Here is a 26,126-nt window from a genome sequence, read left to right on the forward strand (position 1 = left end):
GAAGCCTGTGAAGGTTTCATACTTATTTATCTGCCAAAACATACATTACCTTGATCTGCTTGTACCTTGGCAGAACACCTACTGTACAAAGACACATTTGAGTAATATACTGTATATACATATATGTACCTTTTCTGGGGAGTGATTGCGATGCAAATTACCTTGTCACGTCATACACCGGCCTCTAACCTAAAATTGCACATTTGTGCAAGCACATCCTTCAGCCTGGCTGGAATAAAATGCAGAATACCTTCCTACACTGTCTGTGTTTTGTCTTTTCATTTGTTTAACATTTTATGTAGGGCATTGGGAATATGTACGACTCCGTAAAACACTGCTGTGTCCCAGATTTTGCAGGTCATTATGGTAAGAGGTTATTGATATACAGTACATGTGCACTAAACCTGGTGCCAGATCTGCAAAAATAGGCTATGTGTGATTCAGTTTACCATAAGGTTTTTTTTTTTTTTTAACAGAGACTGAAATTTTTATTTTATGTGCATGTAACAACATTGTTAAGCCGTGCTAATACTGACCCATTAACAGTCACAGATCGCTTACCTTGCCAACATAGAGTGGTTCATTTCCTGTGTACTCCTCCAATACGAAGAACTGGTTCCATACCCAGCTGCGTTTGTGCCTGAGCAGGGCCTCCCAGGGGTCTGGATCAGAGTGTGGGGACTTCTCCAGATCCCCAGAGCTGGGATTCAGCCCCCAGCAGCCCCTCTCTCGCAAGGGAAACAGGAATGCCAAGAGAGCCAGGGCTCTGCATATGCCTGAGCAACGCCCCCCCATCATCTGGGCCCCTTCCAAAAAGCACCGAGGCCAGAGGAGGAGCAAAAGTATATAACAAAAAAAAAAAGACAGTGAGGCTGAAATGTCAAAACCCTCAGGGTTTTATCCACACAGTCCTGACCCTGTTTCACCAGAGAGCAGGAGCAGTCAGACACTGAAAAAAGCGCATGGGTTAAAAATGAGTCAAGCTCTGCATTTTGCTGTGTTGCTCTTCTTCTTTTCCTGATTGGTGACTAAAAGTGGGGTAATTCCCTCCACTTAGGAGCCAAAGAGTTGACATTAAAGCTGGGTAACAGGGTCAGTGGCGACCGGGCAGGCTTCAACACGCAGGCTGTATAATTGGCACCTATCAGAACAGAGAGAGAGAGATGGAGAGGGGAAAAGAGAGAGAGACAAAGACACAGAGGAGAGAAGAGAGAAAGTACCATCAGCAAAATTGCCTCTGTGACCGCAGTCACTTCAGACAGCAAGTAATGTGCTTGCTGATGCAATGATAATGATGTTTTTCACCAATCGTGAAGAAATTGGTCAAAAATGAATAGACAGTGAATATTGTACAATCAACACAAAGTCCTTCACCTGCACACAGGGCATAGAACGATTGGGCGAGGTCAAAATGTTAATAAAGGTAAGATGCGAAGGGAAAATGACCTGCTGGCTGCTTTGAAAAACAATCAAATGCCATTCAGCTAGCTCCCAATTATCCAGGCTTTACCTCACCAAGGTTATTATTTTGTCACAGTGTCTTTGTATAGGGAGCGGGGCATAATGGTGGAGGGGCTCGCCACTCCAAACTAACAAGCCACATGATCTGTGTGGCGAGCTCTCATCACTGAGATTAAAAATAAATCTGAGCTGTCAGCAGCATGATGGCCCGAGCGCTCCTGACCTCTACTCCATAGCAGTCTGTTCGCCGGCCTGAGCACATGCGAGGGGATCTGTCTCCCTGCCGTCGTCATACCGTGACAGCTCCCCCTAAGATGCCAGGACATGAAGACTTGTCAAAGCACAGAAAAGCATCCGCTGCTCATGGATATTCTTCATGTCACAACATATCCTGGCAGTCCTGAATAGTTGAGCAATTACATGAACTTTCATAGCGCTTGTATTATCTGTCTAATTTGACACGTAACAATGACTTCCCTCCATAAATATTTTGAAGGAGCATGAAAACACACAGAAAAGCTCCCTGGCAAATGTATGAAACATCTTGGGATGCTATAGACTCAGAAATGGCATTTTAACTTCAGGAGGTCTTCTGAAAGCAGACGTTTAGAAAACTGAGAGCTCGACCACACGTATATTTACTTCCTCGCTGACCTCTCTGTCTTTCTCCTCTATGAAGAGTATTGGCAGGGCCCTGGATGAGGAAGGTAATTGCTTTGGCATAAAGTGACCTCTTTCTTCCCACACACAGATTCTTCAGTTCTCATTTTACTTTCTCTCTGCTCCCCCCATCCTTAGCAAAAAAAAAAAAGAGCACACCACACATCCTGTGGAAGTGATTTGTTATATTTTGCCATAGCAAAGTCATTATCCGGTGCTAATAATCAACGCGGAAATAAATAACAGCATGATTGTCACCTTTGAAGACACCTAGATGTTTGTGAGAAGCATCCTGAACATTTATTTCGAAAGTGCTTCACTTTTAAATGTTTAAATTCTTAACGGAAGCATCTTGAATTTTCAGCTCCTCCCCCTTTTCCGGTCAAAGTGCAGAAAGCACACAAACCCCTACAAGGCAAAACTTTCTTCCAGAAGCCATAAATCTGTGGAAACATTCGCCCCTGATCTGCTTTAACATGAACTAGAATACAGAAAGCGCGCAAAGGCTGCAACACATGAGCATGCACACACAGACACACACGTTTAAAGTCACTGCCTCTGCATGACAATTTAATGGTAGAGGTGGAAAGTGGAGCAGATCTGGCTGCAGGGCAGCATAGGGTTGTGAAGGCAGGTTGCAGCGGTGCTATTGTGGAGGAGAAAATCAGCGCAGGGTCAGTTTGAGCCAGGAGGCCAGGTTAATGCTTCTCATTTCGCTAAACCCTGAACACCGGAAGAGATGGGAGTCAGATACAGACTGGAGCTAACGCTGATCTAGTCATGGGTGCGGCTGACAATGGCTTGTTATTAAATGAGTTTTTGCTGATTTACTGTACGAATTATTAAGCAATTCATGCTGCAGAGAAATCAACTGTGTCAATACATTTCCATTGTTTATCATTTCAAAGATTAAAAGCGTAGGACGTCAGATCTAGATTGAAATTAGGCGCTCTACTCGCAAACAAATACAGGGAGATGAATGCGGCGAGTATTTCATGAGAGTATTTTCCTCATGACTATATATTTTCTCATTTCTTCTTCCTCTTGGTGTGTCAGGTGATTGGCAGTAAGCAGAGCATATACATTAACTCAGCGTTGATATGAAAACACTCGACTCTGGCACAATGAAGTGACAACGAAGCAGAAAAGCAATAGAAACTTTGGGGCGAAAAGAAAACAAATGAAGGCTTCGTGTCGACTGTGATGGATTATCTCACTCTGCGGAAGTTGTTTTTTTCATACTGTACAGGAGTCAAAACCAGGCCTGATGTCTTCAAGTATAATGACTGACTGTGGAGCTAAAAAGATATGTGTAAAGGAGGAGGACTGGGACAAATGTAAAAAAAAAGGAAGAAGAAAATAAAAAGATATCAAACTGCCAACTGTTCTTTTTTAAGGTTTTAGTCGTCTGATGAGTAGCTGGGTTCCTGCACTGGTAATGTTTTGGTGTCAAATGCTCTAAATACTGGTGATTTGAAAAAAAATTTTTTTATCAAGCTCTACAATAATTAATAATTACTCAAAAATCTGCACAAAATATCATCTTCTGGCAGACTTTAGTCTAACAGCGAGTCAAAAATGGTCAAAGTCCATGTTTCCCTGTGGAGAATCAGACTTATTGTTGGGCAGAAGAGTCAAAGCAATGATGCCAAATTAAGTGAAAATGTGAGATAAAGCCGTGAATGTAAAGCCTCCCAGTCATCCCCCGGCTCGGTTTCTCTTACACACAGTGTTCTAATCCCATTTGCCAGTCTCACAACAGGATTACCAGTGCTACAGCGCTCAGTAACCAATCACACGCTCCCTCTGATCCATATTCTCCTCAATCATTGAGTGTCTTCACTCATGGGTCAGAATGCACAGCCCACACTGCCGAGAACTTAAGTTAATAATGGTTTCAGACACTTCATAAAGGCTGTACATGGTGTCTTTATGGTAAACCAACTTCTAGTGACATTTTAAGTGACATTTGAAGCTCTGTTTGTAATTTCAAAAAATGACAGCATATGAGCAGCTTTCAATAATGTGGCACTTCATTGATTTCTCCTGCACCTTCGCTCTTTCTGTGTCTTCTTTCAAGGAAAAGTCAGAGCACAGGGTCAGATACAGAGAGACAGCAACCCTGTAGCTTCTGGGTCTTCAAGGACACCTACAGTACAGACAGAGTCTTGCTGACGCGGGAGCTTGAACCCGGTTGAAGGGTGGTCTCCCCACATTTCTGATACCTCATCTCACATTCATTTGAATTCCTCCTGCATCCTTCGCTAGTAGATTTGGAGCTGACTGAGAGTCGTGTGTACGTTGCTGCGAGGAAAGACTCTGTAAAGAGTTCAATAGAGGGCTTTTTAGAGTCCAATACACATGCTGTGTTTGCCTTTTCTTGTTATATTGCTCATGAAAAGGTGCTATAAGGTTTCATGATGGACTGCTGGTCTGTCTACCAAACAGCAAGTGGATAATTGATCAATGCAAATGGCAGAGGTGTGACACTGAAATAATCTTATCTTGTGCCAGTCGGGCATTTGAATTCATATTCCCATAATAAAAAAGCAAAAAACATTTCTGTTTAATGAATGAGTATTTTAGAAATGTTTTTTATTTTCAAAGACTTTAAACTGAGACCCTAACTTCAAGACACAAACATATGCCTTCCTGTCCTTGCAGCGACATGATCAAAATAAATTAGAAATGCTGCTGATGATACTATATCTCATTGTATATTCCACTCACTGTAGGGACTATACAGGACTTACAGGCAACAAAAACACATTTGCCGTTTTGCACAGTCAGAGGTCTCATATAAGTTGATGCATTTTGCTTCAAAATAAAACTGCACTGCAATAAATGCCGGTCATTATACGTCATTTTATTGTATATGGATCTATTTTTTGTCATTTAACAAGTGAAGCATCCTGCCAATTTCTTTCTCTTATTTCCACTGCAGTTATTAGTTTCGTGAATTTCCTGGAAACGTGGAGGTATATTAATCTGAAATAGGGCAGATCTTCTAATTTAGAAAATCCTTAATTTGAATGAACAGCAGTACTGGGTTTTACCCTGCTTGCAGTTTTTATCACCTCTCATTAATAATATGAGATCTTGCAGCCCAGTTGTGCACTCAGCGACTCTTTGACATGGACTCTTTGCAGTGTAAATCAGCAGGTAGCCCTGTGCTCGGCCTTGTGCACCGATGTGACCAGACTGCTTTGACCGTCCTGTTAAGTATCAATCATTGCGCATTAGCTGTCAACACCTGCACCATGCAGAAAAAGTTCGCAGGGGCGCACCTGTTCCCGAATCGATAAAAAGACGTTTGTCCGATACAAAAACAGCTCGCATCATTAACACAGATCGATTAAACATCTTAACAACTTCGGGGTTTGGAGAAGCGGTGAGTGGACAGTCAGGGGACGGTGGCAAATAAGCACACATACAAGCATATGGGGATACAAGCAGCACGGAAACACCGACAGTAAAACCTTAGTGAGCGGCCGCCGCAGGAAACATGTGTCCATGGAATACTAATTACAGAATAAGCCACGGGACAAAAACGCACAGAATACAGAAGTAGACCATGAATGAACTGCGATGCATTGTAGGATGATTACAACTGTCCTTACTGCGCTTTAAAAATCTATTGGAATCACTCACCAAAAGAAGATGGAATAACTTCACCGACGCACAGATGGTGTCTGGTGCTAAAAGTTGTGTTTTTCCCCCCCTCTCTCTCTCTACGCAGCAAATAGACAAAAACAGCTTATGTGAATAAAACGAGTTTAAAAGTTTTCATGATGAAATTAGTCCTGATGGCAGAGCAAGGCTGCCGGAGACCGGCTACTGGATCGCGCGTAAATGCTCACCCTTGGCAGGGATGTGGCAAGTCTGATCCCTCTCCCTCCCTCCCTCCCTCCCTCCCTCTCTCTCTCTCTCTCTCTCTCTCTCTCTCTCTCTCTCTCTCTCTCTCTCTCTCTCTCTCTCTCTCTCTCTCTCTCTCCCCCTTTCTCTCCCCCTCTCTCTCTCTCCGTATCCTGCGCAGTGCTGCCTCTGTGCAGGGAACCCCAGCTGCAGGGTTGTATGTATCTATCGCTCTCTTACATAGGCAACAGGGGACGCGCAGCAGCGAGGAGAGTCGGAGCGCCGGCCGAGACAGGAAACGCTCTCATCTGAGCCAAATCTTCGCCGACTGAAGTGGAGAGAGCCTGTCGAAATAGTTTGACCAAAATAAGTTGGCGAGGAGAGAGCCAGAAACACACGCTGCGTGTTGGCCGGAGGGAACGAGGAGCCGAATTTCCAAACCTGCCAGGTTTTTGGCAGCAGATGGCATGCGAACTGTTAAATGATTTCCATGCTGGTGAAGAGAAAATCAATACAAAATGATTGACACCTTCCACCAATGAGAGGGATTGAAAACCTCCCCCTTCACACTGAGAATTTATTAAATCCTGCAAGTCGCATAAAATAATTAATTACACAAAAAAAAAAAGAATTAGGCTACATTACTTTTTTGTGTGCAAATAAATTCCATTGGACATCTTTCCTTCCTTTTACTTGCATTACTCATACTTTACAAATTGACTTTTTAAAGACCCAATTTTTGAAGTGTACTTCTACATCTGGATATCTGGGCTCTACTTTCTATTCAGAGTTTTGTTTTTCATCCAATTAGCTGCAAACTGAGCTCCTGCAGTGACAGAGGAATGCAGCACGAGGCTGGGCTCTCTACTGCACCACACAGACCTTTGAAACCGAACCAGTATTAGTTACATTCCTAATTAGTGACAGTAAACATAATATCGCGCCGGCATCTTCAGTTCATAACCCATGCATTTACACAGAATATAAAACTATTCTCTTGCAGCCTTGGCAGTGTAAACTCTAATTTTTACATACATTATTTCACAATATTTAAACCTGTTCTCACATAAGTCAACATTACATTTCACCTTAAACACAGTCCTGATCATTAGTCACCCAAGAAGTACCTTCTGTGTTTTTCATCATGCTATTTGCATTTTTGAGACAGAACAAATTGCAATTGTGCAGCTCTTTTCAGTCATTTAGGAAAAGGAGCACTGGCCCAAACTAACAGAAAGAGCAGCCTCTGTCTGTCATACCAGGAAGGGCAGTTAGCAAAGATGAAATTAGACACATGGGACAATGGACAGGTAAAAATAAGCTACAGCACAATGCAGTGGAATGAGAGAAAGAACACTGTTGTTGGAGGCAAAGGAAACAGTAAAGGAGCATAAAGCCAAGAAGATAAAAGTGAGGAAAGCTGGACTAAATAAGAACACAACTTAATGGGAGACAGAATACAGAGGGAGAGTGGGTGTGTGATAATAGAGGGAGAGGTGAAAGGGAGGAGGAGAAGAGGGAGGTGCATCACAGGAGGGGGTGAGCAGGGGGGGGGAGGCTGCAGTTCAGCGGTGAGTTATTTAATTGGAGAGTGACATTGGGAGCGCGGCTCGTCAGCTCTTCCCCATCAATCACCGGCGGTCAGGAGATGCCTGAGGTGATGTGGCCCGCGTCCCGCTCCCTCCGGATCCCGCGGCCAGCCCCGGCATTTAACTGCCATGCTTCCATTACATCTCCACCCCCCAACCTCCTCCCCGCACCAGGATGCTCTGACCTCGGCTCACCTGGCCGACTGTTATCTGCTCCCCTGTGACACACCGCTCGATGGGTCTTTTTGTTCACAGACTAACAAGAAAAACAGTGAAGGTTTACTGAAGCAGCTTTTCGAGCATTAATAAAATATGACCTCCAAGGACAATCAAGTTAGGTTTCTGCATAATATTTGTCACTATATAATTAAGGCTGGTTACCGACTTCAATACTTAGTATCGAGTATCGAAAAATGCCTCGTCATTCAATACCAAATTTCAATACCTAAGAGTAAATCTCATCAGAGTCAGTGAGCCAATAAGCATGCAGCATGCTTCTACCAAGATCTAATAATGCTGGTGCTTGGCTGTCTAACGTTACACGTTGTAGAGACACGCAGGAAAAACTCTACATTACGCACAGGGACGGGGCTCACGTAGTAAGAGCTAAAAAATAAATAAAAAGATTTGTGCCATAATGTGTAATGTTGTAATTTCTTTTTGTTAAAATGGATTTTATAAAACTGGTATCGAAAAAAGTATCGTTTAGGTATCGAAGTCACAGTATTGGTATCGGTACTGGTATCAAAAATATTTTAAAGATACTATCAATGTTTGGGTGGTTTGGTCAAGTTTGCATTTGTATTATTACTTAGAATGACTGAAGCTAGACGTCTCCATTATTCTTGATAACTATCTCAGCTGCTAAGTTAAAGTGCTTTTGTAAAGAAAAGAACGAAATACAGTGCCACCGGGGCTGTAGTGCAATAGACATACAACATACATTAAGTATTCATACATTTTTTATCTTAAAAAGCAGTAATAAAAGGCAATCAGGCCTATTCATTTATTTAGTACTGTATATAGTATTTATACTGTATATGTTCATCCATTACCTTTAGCTAGGTTTATCTGTTTTAATCTTATATCTATTAGGCTATACATTTAGCTATATTTCAAAACGTTATCTATTACTTTTAGCTATCTTGACTATTTATCCATTAGCTAACTGTTTATCCATTACACTTAGCTAACTATTTTAACTCTTTATCCATTACACTTAGCTAACTATTTTAACTGTTTATCCATAACACTTAGCTAACTATTTTAACTGTTTATCCATAACACTTAGCTAACTATTTTAACTGCTTATCCATTACACTTAGCTAACTATTTTAACTGTTTATCCATTACACTTAGCTAACTATTTTAACTCTTTATCCATTACACTTAGCTAACTATTTTAACTCTTTATCCATTACACTTAGCTAACTATTTTAACTCTTTATCCATTACACCATTACTATTTTAACTGCTTATCCATTACACTTAGCTAACTATTTTAACTCTTTATCCATTACACCATTACTATTTTAACTGCTTATCCATTACACTTAGCTAACTATTTTAACTCTTTATCCATTACACCATTACTATTTTAACTGTTTATCCATAACACTTAGCTAACTATTTTAACTGCTTATCCATAACACTTAGCTATCTATTTTAACTGTTTATCCATAACACTTAGCTAACTATTTTAACTCTTTATCCATTACACCATTACTATTTTAACTGTTTATCCATTACACTTAGCTAACTATTTTAACTCTTTATCCATTACACCATTACTATTTTAACTGTTTATCCATTACACTTAGCTAACTATTTTAACTCTTTATCCATTACACCATTACTATTTTAACTGTTTATCCATTACACTTAGCTATCTATTTTAACTGTTTATCCATAACACTTAGCTAACTATTTTAACTGTTTAGCCATTACACTTAGCTAACTATTTTAACTGTTTATCCATTACACTTAGCTAACTATTTTAACTATTTACCCATGTACAATTAGCTAACTATTTTACCTGTTTATCCATTACTTTTAGCTAACTGTTTAGACATCTCTGCTCGCTTGCTAACTAGTTTTCACAACTCTCAATCACAACATGTAGAGTTCAGAGCTACAGCTGACTCAATATATGGGTATATATTTTTTAATCAAATTTTTATTTCTATTTTTTTAATTAGTTGAGCTATGTCTTTCCACGTACCCCCTGACATATGAAGACAGGAAGCATGGACCAATTTGAGGGCAACCGGATGCCAGGCCTCTCAGAGTGACTGAAGTTCTTTTATGGTGAATGAAAGGCTTGATCCGACGAAGTAGGTCATCGAATCATTGTGCAGACATTCTGAAGTATTCAAAGTGCTTCTCTTCTTCTCTTTGCAATTGTTTACCTTTTTCTTCTTCTTCTAGTCCATAGAAAAAGCAAAGTCGGTAGCCTTTCCTCAGTTGCGACACCTCTGTTCAGCCACGACCACCACGCGCGAGTATAAACAGTTACGGCGCTCCCATAAGCAACCTGGCGCAAGACAGGTCGGAAACGGCAAGTATACCGCACGTTTAAGGTTGGAACAGCTGCACATGATCTGGTTCTTCCTATTCTGCAGAAGCAGATAAGAAAACCATATTGGAGTTTAAAAAAATGTCCTTACATTTGCAGTTTAATTAGTTTTGATTCAAGTTTCTAAGTTTGTGAAAATAGAATTTACTACGCTGTGTCGGCCTTTGCGTTCTTTTGTGCTGGCGGAGCAACGATTCACAGCAAGTGACCTTTTTTCACACCGTGATCTTGACAGTGGTGCCGTGATTTATCATCAAACTGCATTCCATTTAGTGGTTGTTCCTATTCATCTCTGACTCCTTCTCTTCTCCATAATTGCACCGAGACAGTTAAAATGCCCCCTTAATTGTTTCTTTATTTTATTCCAATTCTTTTTGTTGATTGGTTTTTCGTTCTGTTGAGCTCAGACACTTTCAGCCTCTCTGTTTCTCTCAGAGAGGCTTACCCAGTGTGGGTTTTTCATTGCACACAGTATGTGAACATGCATTTCACTACATGGTGTTCATAAGGCTCCAGAGAGCCAGGGATCAGACGGAGCAGAGAGGCCTTGATGTTCGAGGGACAAGGCCGGGGAGATGACGTCCCCCTGACTCCGGCACCATGACCGAAATACAAAAGCCGGACTTATTTGCATACACTGCATCAAAACATTCCTGCTTCTCCTCTTTGAGAAGCAGGGATTTGGACTAATCATCCTGCGAGTATTGAGCGATTACATTTTCATCTAATGCTATGTAAGAGGGTCGAAAGATCAAGTGAACTAATGGATGACCTAATCATGGGGGATTGGCTGTATCGATTCAGATGGTCATATCCCCATTGTCTGTCAGGCCACTGAAGCTGGAGACGGATAAAATCCCTCACTGGCTGAAACCACCATATTTAAGAAACCCTCATCCAGATTACACTAATTTAGCCCATACCTCTCCTGTTCCCCTGGGGGTTAAATAGATTACGGGGGAGGAATGGCAATCTTGCAGAGTTGCAGCTTAGAACTTAATATAATTTAATGTAACAGGTTTTTATCATCCCTACTCCCTTTTAGGTATTTTATATTTTTGTCATATTTCCTAACGAGGAGATTCTGCAGCGCACATACCTCTGCTTGCACCTTCCATATATAAATTGTCTTAATCCTCATTGATATACAGTGTGTTGAAATGTTGTCATGCTTGCAGATGAAATTTTGCGTGCAAGCAAAATTATGATTTGGTGGTTAGTGACACGGGCTGCCAACACTGCAGAGACAGTCATTCTTCAAGGACAATCTTCCGCATCTGTGCGAATAATCAATGTTTCTGAAAGTTTATCATGAACTCGTGACATCTTTCATATCCCATCAGGCAGCATCACTAGTGCAAGGCGCATCTATGTAAAGTGACATTCATTCTTTCTCAAGAAAATCGAGACAGCCAACCCTTAAAAGTGAAGAAAAAAATCGAGGTAAATACTTCAGATAAATAACAGACAAGTACAGAGGTCAGTCTCAGCAATTTCCTTCCAGACACGTCACAGCAGGTTCTGAAAGAGGAACGTCTCACTGCAGTCAGAAATGTTCATTCACCTCAGTTTGTGTCGACTGAGACAGCATCCTGATCCGAATCCTAATGACACACCAACTTGCTAGCATTCAGTGGTCTGTGTGTCACAGAGCCGTGGCAGCTCGGGCTGTGCTCTCAATTCACACTCAAATCTGCCGCTACAAAATCTCTGCAAAAGGGAAATAAGACCGTCAGAGGAGATCCTCCTTGTCTACACAACCATTATAATATACTGTAATATACAGTACACTGCCTGTACGACTTTTGAAACCTCGGGTTAAAACTCCAAAATGCATTTGATTTATGGCTGTCATTTTTTTTTCTTCCGCTGACTGAAAATAATGTTTAAAGCCAAACTAATTAAAAGTAAGTATTCTGCTGGAACATGTTCCGGCACCTCCGACGTTGGATCCGGAACCTTTTTTATTGGATCCAGCACCTCCTGTGTTACTATGAAAAATGATTCGCCTAAATGAAGAAAAAAACAAATTACTGTTTGTGTAGTGTTCAATGTTGTTATCTGTCTTGTTAGTCTTTATTCCCCATTGGAGTTCCACAAAAATCTTGTGTTTGCATTTTCGATGCGTTTTGAGGTGAATTTTCAGCGGAGAGGGACGGAGGGAGGGGAGGCACTTCAAGTGACACATGCGCTTATGCTGGTTGAGATTGCTGTTAGCCTCGTTTCACTCAGGGGAAAAAGTTTGCTTAACTTTTTCAAATACGCTGGCCAGTCGGCTCCCAAACAAGCAAAAATCGTTTCCGCCGATCAAGAATGTGGACACATTACATTTCATACCCATGCAGTGCATGTTCTGAAATTTAAATAAACATTGCCTTGATGTACACACAGCGTTGTTTAGGTTTTTTTAGTCAAAGAAGCTACATAGGCAGTGTACTTTTTTTTTTTTTTCGTTACCTCCAACCCCCGTTTTGAGTCGCCGGATCCACCCCCAGCAGCAGAGCGCACTGCACATGGAGGGGAACTTGGACTCACAACAGTTAATCCAAGGTGAACCAGTTTTGTGGTGGAAAAAGATGCAAACTTCTTAAATCCGCAGAATAGTCCGGACTAAATATTTATATTTGGCTAGCCGACATGTAGCTAAGTACCCTGCTTTTGTCTTGCGCATAAGCCTTTTCTAGCTCACTCATTAGCTAGCCTGACACTAATTTGTAGGGATGAGCAAAAAAAGTGATTCAAGCTCTACCAATTCAAAAACGATTCATACATTTTTTTAATTTTTTTTTTATTTTTATTGTATGTTTACTGCAATCACATGGGAAAAGTAACTACATTTACATACTGTGAATGTTTTTGTTTTTTTATCGAGAATCGTTTTTGAATCGAATCTTGAGCCTAAAAATCGATATTGAATCATGACATTTTCTGAATCGTGTACCCCTACTAATTTGGTGTGGTAAAAAGTAGGCAGAACTGGAAATAGCGTAGGTAGCGTTGTTTGCTTAAAGTGCAGGCGCTAAGGTGTCTATCAGGCTTACAACAGCAGTCCAGAAAGAGCAGCGCAATCAAAGGGAACCTCTTCCTTATTGGCATGAATTTGTCCATATAGGCAAAATGGAGAGCTGAGCTGATCAATGGAAGAGCAAAAGGCAGGTTCTAATGGAGTCTTAAGAGGATTGTCCATGTGCATTGTGATCAAAGTGAATTTAGCCGTACAGTTTTAGGTCTAACTATTAGTATCAAGCATACAAGATGAAGGGCAGAAGTGGATTTTGCTGCAGGAGTAGTTTGAGAACTTTATATGGATGTTAAAAAACTGGATTCCTTTTATCCATATTAACTGCAGTAAAACGAAGGTTACTTTGTAAGGAATCACATCCAAAGAGTTGCATCTTAAGCCATTCTTGTGTGGGATCCCCTTGTGGTTGCATATCAGATTGCATCTGTATTCATTTCTAGTTTACACATTTCTAATTCTAATTCGTTTATTTGTTGCACCTCCAGAGCCAAGGTTTTCAATAAGGATTTCCCTGAAAGGTGGCAAATGTTCCAAGCTTTTGACAGCAAGCCTTGACTGCATATCACCCAGATTCTTTTCTTTCCATTTTGAAAATAGGGAAAATAATGTCACCTTGTGTTATATACAATGAGAACGAAAGGAAGAGCCAAACAGAGAGCAAGCACAAACAAGACAGAAATGAGGACAGGATGAGAAAGAGACATAGACGAGGAACAGGAAGGGATAGTTAAAGTCAGAAAAAAAGAAGCAAAGGCATTGGCTTTGTCATGACAGTCTCCTCTCCCATGGCGGGGAAGATGTGTGTTCACATGCTCCAGTAGTCAGGCTGAAAAACCCGGGCCTGTTGCATTCACTCCAGCAGAGCAATAGCACTCATGGTTGCCTGGCTGGCAAAGAGCTTGTTATCCCCCCCATCCCTTCATCTGTTTGCTCCTCTTCTTTCCACATCCCTTTTTCCCACACCACAAGCATCTGCATTCTGTTTGCTTCAACGAGCCCCCTGCGTTTCCTGGCCACCATGTAACAAGGAAACATACAGCACGCCTTTTTTAGTCTTTTCGCAAGACACAGGTGAAGACAAACAGCACGGCCAACAGCCCAGGTGGCATTTGCGTCAGGCGATGTGTCCTGATTCTAAAAATCAAATGCAGTTCTGTCAAGCCGAAATGTGGTGCTCCCGCGGTGCCTGAACCGTCCTGCCGGTGACAGAAGTGAGTCCCCAATCTCAAGAAAAGGAAACAAACAGTGATAATCTAATGGACTCGATCAACCAACAAGTGTCAAATGGGAATACACAGGCACGCATGAGGAGCCGGGCAGACTGAATACACTGGGTAATGAATGCCGGGGGAAAACTCAGGTCTTCTTCTTCTTCTTATCGGGCATATTTCAAATGTTTCTCATTAACTCCAGGAGTTTCTACTCTACCCATTAAATGTTCTCTCTGTCTTTATGTGAATGGGATTGTATGAGCCAAGAACACTTGCTGAGTCAGCGGGTGGAGGGCGAGCAGAACGAAATACATTACCAATATTTTTTCTTTTTTTCTAGAACAGAAAGTGAATATAAAGCAAGGCATTTTTTTTTAGGCACAAAGTAAAAATAGACATGAGAGGGGGAGCAGATCGTGTTCAAAAAGGGAAAACAAGGACAAATATTTGCTGTCAAGTGTGGAATATCTCAATTTGTTAAAATGAAGCTGTGTTAATGCATCCACATCATGGGATACACTTTCAGGAGTAACAGCATAATTAGAAAACTACCCGTGTTGCTTGAGAATCAAGGATGAAACTGCCAAAACTGTTCTTAGCAAATTGTTGATTTCCCTTGTGGCCAGTGGTGACTGTTTGCTAAACACCTCACCCAAACAGCTACTATCCAATTATAGCTTTGCAACAGTTATTAGGCGTGGCAGGCCTGTCAAGGTTTGGATTTCTCCACTTGTTGAAGTTTCAGTGACAGCAGTAATCTGTATTTAAAGAGTCTTATTTTCAAATTTCCAAAAGCAAACACACAAGAGCAAAAGTGTTAGGAATTGATTAATTAATCCTGCTCAGTTTCGGAGATAGCGTTACTTTTGCCAAACAAATTACCTACACCAGAAAAGACTTTTCTCATGTCATTTTAAAAGTGAAACATACTCTTTTAAATCACAAACAATGAAGCGTAATTTTCACGTCTGTCTTGCTTGTTCAAGTATGTAAGCTGAGCAGCCAAACATAAATAATCAGTTTCCTGATTATACAAATAATGTTAGGACTAACTCACACCGCACTCCAATACTAGAATAATGCTATTTCTTTATTTACATATCATCTGTTGAGTCTCAGTTTTTTTTGTGTGCATATTTATGTAGTCATAAGTGCATATTTACTTCTTGCTTTAAAACAAGTCTGCTGGAAACATTCAAAAGTCAGTCAGAGAGTGTTTTCAACCAGATCATGGAGCTAACAATAGCAATTAGCTAGCTAGCTAGCTAGTTAGTCATTTCAGCTGGCCAAATCAATGGTCGCCAACTACAAATGAGAAACCGGCTTTTGTCTAAAACAAGGACCATTTGTTCAAATTAAAGAATTTCGAGAGCTAAATCTGCCATTGCTATCATTTTAAACTGCACATGTGCAGTGTGACAAGCATGATAGGCCTAGCAACAGTAACTAAGTGCGGGCAGCAATTGCAAGAAAGCTTTATTTAGCCTCAGATAGGCTACATTTGAACAGTCAAAGGGCTGTGAAATATGAAGCTCTATTTGTCAGTTTGATAAATGACAACAAATGTACACATCTAATAATGAAAGGGATTCCATGCACACACAGAAGAGACAAATAAATAAACGGAGGAGGAAGACAAGCAGTGATTAAATCCCATTGTCTGAAAAATGGGTGCAATCAGTATATTATGAAAAAAAGATTAAGCAACAATGAGCTCTGTTGATTATCAATGTGACCAGAAAAAAAAAAGTCTTTGCAAAATAACTATTCCCCCCCCCCCGGTCACCATTTCCCTCTTTCACTTAATTCGTCTCTGTTTCTAACTTCTAAAACTTTGATTTCTCATGTGGGGACAAACCCCACATTTGAAATGAGAAAAGTTCTCCGCTGGAGCAGAAGCAGAGCTCAGTCCAGAGTGGTACACGTTGATTGAGCTGATGGTGTGAGTGGCTGAAGCCCCGTAAGCCTTTTTTCAACAAAGTCCCCAGAGGGCTTTTTCCATGGTTCAGGAGTATGTTGGGGCCCCACTGGCTTCAGCTGACAGCCCCCCCGGCGCCCCTCAGGTCCCAGCAGCTGCCAGGGTGAAGAGAATACTCTGAGTGGACACACGGTGACAGGAGCTGATGTGGTCGTCGGCGTCCATCACAGCTTTCATTTCCTACGCTATGCCATTGATTCCCTGGGCGGGTGACATTAGTGACACTCTCTTTTAATCCGTTGCAAAGAGCTTGACCTGTGGAGCACGTCTCCTGAGGATGAGAACAAACTCCAAATGGAAACTATAACTTTTTTTCCTGGCTGTTTCAGGGAAAATTTCTCCACAGCGACACTTCTGGATCTAGGGGTTGTTTTGCTTTCACAAAGAGAGAATCCCAAGAGGGGGATGTAAAAGCTGGGCTACCCGGAAAAGAGCAAAAGTGAGCAAATTGCAAAAAAGGGAGGGGGTTTGAGATCAGTGATTAGATATTAACAGAGAGAAAAAAAAAAACAGACACCATGACTCTACAGGGAGGCGTTGGCATATGATTTTCTCATGGATATTTGAAATCCGGGAGCGACTTCAATTTGAGCTTGAGAAGAACGGTCTGCTTCCTCCGTGTGTTGTCAAAGCCATTTGACATATTGTTTCAGGAGCGGGAACGGGAGGGTGTGCCGGTGTAGACACAAGCCTGCATTTGGCGAGAGAAATTAAAGGTCATTTTGAGAAAGTGAAAATTAATGTGAGCTATCAATTTCCGCCTTTAAAAAAAAAAAGTGACATATTTCAGCCTGACACATTTTAATTAGGCCATCAATAGTATGGCAACAGTGGCTAATGGTGCAGAAGACACAACCAGGATAAGTTGCCTTCACTTTAACTGTTGTGGACACATTTAAATGGCATTTAAAGCGCTGTGTTGACACAGACTTTTTTGACTGTTCCTGCAAAATAACACGAATTATGCTGTCAATATGTGCTGATTTGTTGGTAAAAAGTATAAAATGCATATTAATACACACCTATAGCCTCCTAATGTATCAATATCAAAACTGACTTGCAATGAAATCTGCACTCTTTGGATTCTGAGAGAAAATTGGGCCATCTGCATGGATCTAGGATACTGTACGTGATTTAATTACGTTTTTTTTTTGGTAGAAAAGCAAAACAGTCTTCCACTGGCAGATTAGGAGGAACCTTCTTCATTAGCGACACACTCTTTAAACTGTTCTTGCTTTTGTCCCCCCCCCCCCTCCTCTGCCCAGAGAATAAATAAGATAAGGGAGAGCAATGAACGCATCCATCATTCAAAGTGGAAAAGGGTAATTTAGCTCGGCCCTCCTGACAGCTTTACAACTTTGCACGCTATTCTATTTTAATTGGCAATCATGAATTAACTGAATGAAAGCCCTGTTCACTGCCAATGTCTTTCTCATTGCAGCTTTTAATTGGGTTGACTTGATGAGTTCCTGAGATAAAACCAGACAATATATTCTCATGATTGGCAACTCGTTTGTTGCCATATAATTAGGCTGCAGACAAATCAAGCACACGACTGTTTCCTCCTCAGCCGGGCCTCATCCTTTCATCAGACACAGATTGAAGGAATGCTACACTACAGGACTGTGAAGTGTTGCGTATGACATGATGGATATTTGGAGCAAGATTCGGACAGGCCTGTTGCTTCACACTGTAATCTGTCATTGTTCTGTCATGTACCGATTTGTCTCAAGCAATTATTGATCCTTAAGAGAGAGGACAAATGCTCAAGCTGTCACATATCTGTTTTCTCACCCAAGCGTGATCATAATTTTATAGGAAAAGTGAAAAATCAAATGCTGCAATAATTTGATTTGCATAATATGTAAGTCCGCTCCAATAAAGCAAATTCCGAATATTTTTTCCTGCTGCTGGTTCTTAATGATTAAAACAATCCCCGAGGCTTCTCAGACTCACCCTACACTTTTACATTTAAGGTCAAATGTTCAAAGCTTTCCTCCATTTTAAAAACAGGGGGGAAAAAGAATTAAACTTTAATGGGCTGATGAATAAATATTTTGTGTCTCCAGGACTCAGCACTTTCTCCCATTCCTGCAGCTGGCTTAATTAACTCCTCCTCAAGCCTTTTGTAAATTAACACATCTCGTTCGGTGTCCTTCGACATTGTTTTTGTTCTTCTTCTACTTCTTTTTTTTTTTTTTTTTTTTTCGGTCAAAATGTGTTAGACAGGTTTTTTTGTGCAGCGATATGCCATGGAGGGACGCATAATTATTCGACCTTAGAGTCACAGTTCTAACTTACAGCGCATATTTTTCCCTTCAGATGTAAGTCAGATCGTTTGCTTGAGGCTAGAGCGCACATGCCAAAGAGTACGTGAATCACTTCAGAATATAACACTTGTATTATTCAGAGTACTGCTCATCTGGAGCTTGGGCTACATTTTGGACAGTTCACTATCTTGGTCTATGAATCTTAAGTCAGTTTGTCTCAGTTGGATACTGATACCCTATGACTATTTCTCTCTGTATTTTCTCAGCCTTCTTGTACAGAGACACAGATATCTTCCTAAAAAGAGCTTCACAGATCTATTGATGAGATTATTAAATATTCTCTTTATTACTTTTCCCACAGACGGGAGGTTAGGTGAAACACTCCACCTGCTTGGTCTTAAACGGTCAAAGCACAGGTGAAAACTATTTTAAAATGGTCGAATTTCAAATGCAAATTATTATCCGCTAAGCCCCGCCCCCTTCAGTCACTGTTGCTACGCCTGTCAAGCTTTCCATTCTAGCACAGATCTTGCCTGGGTCCAGACCTTTGTTTCAGCCCAGTCCACCGAGTTGACTGATTCGTCATGACATGAAACAGCAGTTTCTTGGTTGAAAAAGAGTGCCACGGGGGAGGGGGGGGGGGGGGATGATTAGCCAATCAGCACCACAGACGGGACTAACGCCGTTGTCAAGCTAGACGGCATGTCTTCTCAATATCGCCAGATATTGTACTTTGTTTGTATACTTCACTCTGCTGCACTCTTAAAGGGTAACTACCGTTTTTTTTTCGTTGTTTTGGTTTTTTTTTGCATTTGTGTCTACGTGACTGATGGGAGCAACAATCTTTGACATTGGTCCAGTATTAAAGCAGCCATATTATGCTCATTTTCAGGTTCATAATTGTATTTTAAGGTTGTACCAGAATAGGTTTACATGGTTTAATTTTCAAAAAACACCATATTTGTGTTGTACTGCAGTGCTCTCTCTCACTGCTGCAGATAATCTTTTCACCTGGTCTCTGTTTTAGCTACAGAGTGAGACCTCTTTTCTTCTTCTTCTTCTGTACTATCTTTGATTGCACTGCACATGTGCAGTAGCTCAGATGTAGATCATGTCAGCTAGCTAGCTCCATAGACAGTAAAAGAAAGGCTGTTTCTACAACTTCGGTCAGTTACAAGGCAGGATTAGCTGGGAGACTTCTAAATGAGGGCGCACATGTAAGTAGTTCTTTTGTAGATTATGGTGAACTTGTGTGTGTTGTAGCAGTGCTTTGCTATTGAGAACGAGGTAGCATGCTAGCGTTAGCATTAGCGTTAGCATGCTAACGAGCTAATGGTTGCGGTTAGCCTGCTCGTTTCGGCTTGTGACGTCACAAGCCGTGCCGATTTTGAACAGCTCACCCTGAGACTGAAGGCAGGACACATTCAGAAACTGTATCTCACTCTAAACAGCATGGATGGATTTTTTTCAAAGTTTGTATGTGTGTGGAAGCACCAGAGACACAACATAACACACCAAATCCCAGAAAAAGTGATTTTTTCATAATATGGGCACTTTAAGCAAGATTGTTGCAGTTGGTAGCGGCGAAACAAGCTACAATGTCAGTTAATTGGGCAATTCTGCAGCTTGTATTTACCTTCACAAAAGTGCTTGTTTTGCCACCGACAGGCTCAGATTTATAGTAAGTAAGTATCTGACAACATTATGGAAAGGATTTTTAAGGAGGTTGACCTTTCTGTTAAAGAGTAAGTAATCCTTTTTTAAACATAAAAACATCCTTGAAATTGCATTCGCTAAAGCCACCAGACTCCATGTAAATAAACAATAATTTTAGCATCGTAAAATGCACTTCATTCAAAGTCGACATAAACAAAATAAAACTATGAAAAGCAGGTTTGGTTTTAGAAAGGGTAAAAAAATGTAACCTCCCTCCAAACGGAGATGTCACCATGGAGTACAAGTCAAGGTTCCACTGTCTGGGTTTGGCTTTTTCCACTCAAAATGCTGTCCTGGGTAAATGTGTCCTATTTGCGGTCATTTGGGGGGCTTTTTCCTGAATTACTCCCACTGTCAGTAAGAGTGCAGCTCCTCTTCATGGCTTACATTTGTTTTTTGCTTTGGCCTATGCTTGCCCCTCAGATGCTGCCCTGTCACATCTGCAGGCAAGTGATAAATGTGACGTTACTCCATCAGAGGATCATTAAATGTCAGGTCCTGCCGTGACAGCGGAACGTCATGGCAGAAAGTCAATGAAGTGGGGGGAGGAGTTGTGCGAGTGGAGGAATCGCCTGGTGGAAAAGCCTGCTGGGAAGGATCAAAGGCTCATCTAACACCCACATGCCCACTCCCGAACCAAGCAAGACCACTCACACCACTCCCCGCCTGGCAATGAGTTTGTCCAGCTGCTCGGAGTGTGCACAGTCAGATGCAACCACTTGGGGTGATTTGTTGATGTATTACAAGGAAGGGTTGGTGACAAAATAAGAAAAGTCGACTTTGCACTCTGCTATACTTATATTGTGTTCTCAAATTAACGCCCACAGGTCTCTTATTTTTTATCTCCTTTTGTAAACAAGGCATGGATAAACTCAATCTCTCATCTTTTTTTCAGAACAAACTGGGTATCAGAATAGGTATACTGCTGTGATGTCAAATACATCTGTAAATGTATATGACAATGAATACAAAAGTAAAAATACAGAAATTTAATATCACAGATATTTATTCAAATTACACATAGCACAATAGTGAACAAGACTTTTGAAATTTGTTCTTCTTGGCCTTGGTGATAAGAGAAAAAAACAAGTCCCTATTCAGTTTCTGAATAAAAAATGTGCCATTCCTGAAAGCAGTTCTTACCTACAATGGCACAGAGGGCCACATCACCTTCCCTGCACTTCATAGGAGTAGACCTGCAGTGTACACAGGTCCACGAGGCCATCCTCCTCCTGTGGCTCCTTATCTTCTGATGTCACTTCTTGCCCTTTCACATCTACACATTATTTATTACACACACAATATTCTACTCATTATTTCGGTTGTTGCCCAAATCTACTACTAGGATGAGGTGAGGTGTCATGCGCCGGCTTGTCCAGATGCTCTCCACATTGTTTTTACGTTGATATGCTTAAGTGGCTCGCAAAAAACGTATAATGGCAGGGAAAACACTGATAGTGAAAAATCAAGAGGAAATAGAAACAGAAACAGCAGAGAGGAAATGGCTCGACCAGAGAAAACTGGACATACCTGGATTAGATTAAATTTTTGTTCTTTGATGCTTCTGGTATCCTTTCATATATAGCAATGCTGTGTGTCCCACCATCATTTGGACTTGAGTATTAGATTTAAAAGTATTCAAACATCTCTTGCTACCATATGAACATACAACATGCCTTGTGAGGGTGTGGAGGAAAACTCACTCAAACACAGTGCTATTTATAACTAATTACAAAATGCAGAAAAATGAGCAAATGGGGTATTTATCTCACAGAACTTAACTCAGTGGTAAAATGAACATCCTGTTTACTTAAAAATGCAGCGGTGTTCAAGGACAGTTGTAGTAAGATTAAAAAAAGAGCAGAAACTCCTGCTACAAGAATCGTCTTTCAAAGACAAGAGCTAAATGTTTCTTTTCTGTCCAGCTCCTGTATCAATGTCCCTGAGGCAGTAAAGAAGACAATAAATAAAGGAATAGCTCAACAATTTGAATTTAAATAGTCTTATTTGTTTTTTTGCCAAAGGATAGATGAGAAGATCGATACCACTCATGTTTGTAGGCTAAATATGAACCTACACCTAGCAAACAATTAGCTTAACTTCACGTAAAGACTGAAAACTGGCGGGAAACAGACAAAGAACAATATATACTGTAGTGCATGAGCTTTAGAGGTGTTTGTAGGCAGATTGTGTTACATTTGGACAGAGCCAGGCTAGCGGTTTCATGTTTCCAGTCTTTTATTTTAAACTTAGCTGACTTGCTGCTGGATGCTAGTTTAGCACAAAGTCTAGAAACAAGGGAAAACAGCTAACCTGGCTAAAGTTGTACTATTACAGGTTATGTGCTGAGCTACATTTTGACTGACAAAACTCCAGGACGGTGTCAGAAGGCATTTTTATATTTAGTTTTTTGTACAGTTTAAACAAAATGATGTAACATGTTATTTAGTAAGATTTAGAGGTCCTCATAGGCTAATTTTGTTACCTTCTAACAGAGCCAGGCTAAGCTGACCATCTCCTGTCTGTAGCTTTATATTTAGCATGCAGACATAAGTGTTATCAATTCTGCCATCTAACAATTGGCAAGAAAGCAAATACGTGTATTTTCCAAAATGTTGAATTATTGCCCTATAATATCTAAGGCAAATTGGATGCATCGCTCATTTTACTATAGTTTATTGGGGTGTTGAGACATGAGATGGCAGTATATTAAATTGAATGCATTATAGTAAAAAGATGAACAGACTTTATGTTTTTGTTTGATCTACTGATGGTACATGTAGACATAACACACTTAATTAATAAGCACGGAAGATTTCAAGCAACCCACGTTTCATTTATCCAGCAGTGCATATTATCATTGTTACCATGGTATCGCACATAGGACAGAAAGGACAATGCTCATTAAAAATAGCGCTGTTTTTTTCACGTGGTAATAGTCTAAAGGCTATTGAAACAGTAATGTTGCTTCGCCTCAAGGAGTGCAAACAGCCAGACAGGCGGAGGAACAATAGGGATTCATCAAGCAGCAGCCTCTAAAGCCCCGGATCGTGACAGAGTTAAATGAATTGGTCTATCAGTGAGACACCTGAGAGACAGTCTTTGGGAGTCTGTCAAGATAAACTCTTGAGGATCTTGCGGAGGGTGCATTGCAGCAAGGTCATCGTCACATTGCATCAAACAGGGTGCTGGGAGGAGAGCTTTTGTTCTCTTGTGTGAAGTCACATTCGCCAGAGGTAACAATTAAGACTCATCTGTCAGCGCGCGCTAATGTGTTCATTCCTGTTTTCCACACCGGAAGACTTGACTTGCTCATTTGCGGTTTCATGGCCATCATTAAAGTCCAAGGTGTTCCAGGCAAATGTTGCTCCCAGATTGCAGCGAAGTCTGTCATTTGGAGCTGATTTTAAACAGCTACAATATTGTTTAAGGTAGGGGTCTGCTGCCTTTAAAGCAGGGACTTCTTTTTTTCCAGCTTAAAATGATCATCTGATGAAACCTGAGTTAAAGGTGCATTTCAGTGTCACGCGAGTTCGGCACCAACCAATCTCCCAGTCTCCCAGCTGTCCCTGGGTCGCCCACTCTGTTACAGTGACATTTATCAGATGTGACAGCTTGGGTCCAATAAAGTGGAGGTCTTTAAGAAGTGTTCTTTTAGTTGAATTTGTAGAGGGGGAATGGAAGATTGCATCTCCCCATCTTGAAGCAATTTCATTTTCAGATTCCTGCGTTGTTTGATGTTTTATCATAGCTGGAGGTCAAAGTGGGCCTTCCAGGGTTATCACAAAGTTAACTTTACAGGCATTTTATCACTACAGAAAGAAAAGTTTAACTGGGATTAAATGTCAGCCCTGTGTATAAATTGTGATGCGTGTGTCACAAGCCAAGGAATATAATAGCAATGTATACTTGAATCAAAGCCTGTTCCAAGCAGTAATGAAGTTGCACTTGAATGTAGCAGCTGTTTGTGTTTCAGGCATTTGGGAATAACAGACTGCGAGTCAATTCCAGCAGGTCTGTTGGAGAGTGTGGCGGCGAGATAAAAGGCAAGGCGACATTGTTTAAGTCTTGATCCTGATGCAGCACTCTTCTGCTGGGGGATTGCACATTTACAATGTAGAAATCAGCCTCATCCATTGTCCTCTTAGCCCCACCGCGCAAATGCGGAGAGAATCCAAACATTTTCCCTCCATCTCAAGATTACACTTAGCTTGTTTTCTTGCCCTGCCTCTCCACTCCTCCCCTGGCCTCTTCTCTTTGAAACTCTTTCATTTCACAAACATCTGTTGGCAAAGGGGAATCCCTAATCTCTCAAGGCCTTTCTTTCAAATTTCATTATTGAGACTGAATGCAGATTTGAGTTACTGCAGATGCTGCCATGCTTTTATAATATCTTTTTTTTTTTTTCATTCTTCACTCTATTTTAATGGATTGATAAAAAAAATAAAATAATCTAATGCCCACCATACACTAAATTACTAAGGTTTCGATTCTGCAGTTGCAAACAAATCCTGATGATAATTTCACTTGATTGTTGCCTGGCTGGCAGGCTGCTGGTCACCCACCATCATTTGTTTGTAAGGGGAATGCATGTGTTTAATAAGGCTTAAAGGAATAGTTTGACATATGGGAAATACACCTATTTGCGGCGGGTTAGAAGAAAAGATCTATATATATATATATATATATCGATATATGAAGCGAGAGCCAGGTGCCGATTAGCTTAGTTTAGCATTAAGACTGATGAAGATCGCAACCTACTTGAGGGGGGTTGGGCTGTTTTGTGTACTAGAATAAAGCTAACTGGGCCATGGTCTGAGATTATTATTGGATGACTTTCAGAGTTATTAATTTGGGATATAATAGGATTACTGACAACGACTAATCAATATGAGAGTAACTTTCAATTTTTAAATAGACTTATATTCCCGTTAAATCTCCATGCAAAACTGTCAGACTTTCTATTAAAAAAAAGTGAAAGCTCCACTGCCTTTACTGGCCGCCTCATCGACTGCAACAAGGAAACTTGTGACAAGAGGAAGGCAGCTTCAGCCTTTGTAGACCTCACACTCTCCCTTTGGGACTGAACAAAGCTATGGCCTCCCTCCCATATCAACTGCATCGCCTGGACTGGGAACATAATCGGGAAGCAGAATAGAGAGATTGGAAGGATGAAGCCCAGAACATTTTAGCTTGTTCTTCCACTTGTGCACAACAGAATTATGGGGGTTATATTCTTAAAGTATGTGTAGATGTAAAGCATAAAAAACACAGGATGTTTGAATATGTGAAATTGTTTTTTCAAACTATATCCTCACAAAACCATACCAGAGGAAATAATTTACTGCCAGGGAACGTGAAATATCTGAAAGATTAACCATTTTGACGTCACACATTTTATTTCTCAAAGCATTGAGAAACATGCTGATGCTATTTATGTGCTGTAAAATGATGGAATCAAAACAAGTTTCCTGTTCATTTGTGTTGATTTGTTCATCTTGCAGCTCTGGACACATTTCCAATGAAATAAGCAGATTCCAAGAATGCAGCCCGCTCATGCCAAGATGGTAACACTTCAGATTCTAATATCAGTCTTGAATTAATGTTCTTCTTTCATCTGTCAGGACCCATTGTGCCTTCTGTTAATGACTGACAGTGACAGCAGAAGCTCTCTCGCCCACACAAATAATAATAAGGAAAAAGACTAACAATAGCAGCAGCTGGAAAATAGCACAACACCTTATTAGGTGAAGTCAAACATGAGGGGTTCTATTTCCAAGTTGCTTTTC

The 26,126-nt window shown here is 40.8% G+C and overlaps 1 protein-coding gene across 2 annotated transcripts in view; it reads right to left on the reverse strand.

The window, feature by feature from the left end:
- Positions 1–26,126, reverse strand: part of LOC116062286 (cadherin-7) — a 158,256-nt gene that overhangs the window by 89,816 nt on the left and 42,314 nt on the right. Inside the window, exons 1-2 of one of the 2 annotated variants that reach the window (XM_031316947.2) lie at positions 5,773–6,028; positions 562–1,141 (exon numbers count right to left, since the gene is read on the reverse strand). In XM_031316947.2, the coding sequence (XP_031172807.1) occupies positions 562–798 (237 nt within the window). In that variant the 5' untranslated portion in view covers positions 799–1,141; positions 5,773–6,028. Of the gene's footprint in view, positions 1–561; positions 1,142–5,772; positions 6,029–26,126 lie in introns of those variants that run through there. The other variant, XM_035998244.1, reaches the window with a different exon arrangement.

Source organism: Sander lucioperca, chromosome 23 (assembly GCF_008315115.2).
Source record: "Sander lucioperca isolate FBNREF2018 chromosome 23, SLUC_FBN_1.2, whole genome shotgun sequence".
NCBI lineage: Eukaryota > Metazoa > Chordata > Actinopteri > Perciformes > Percidae > Sander > Sander lucioperca.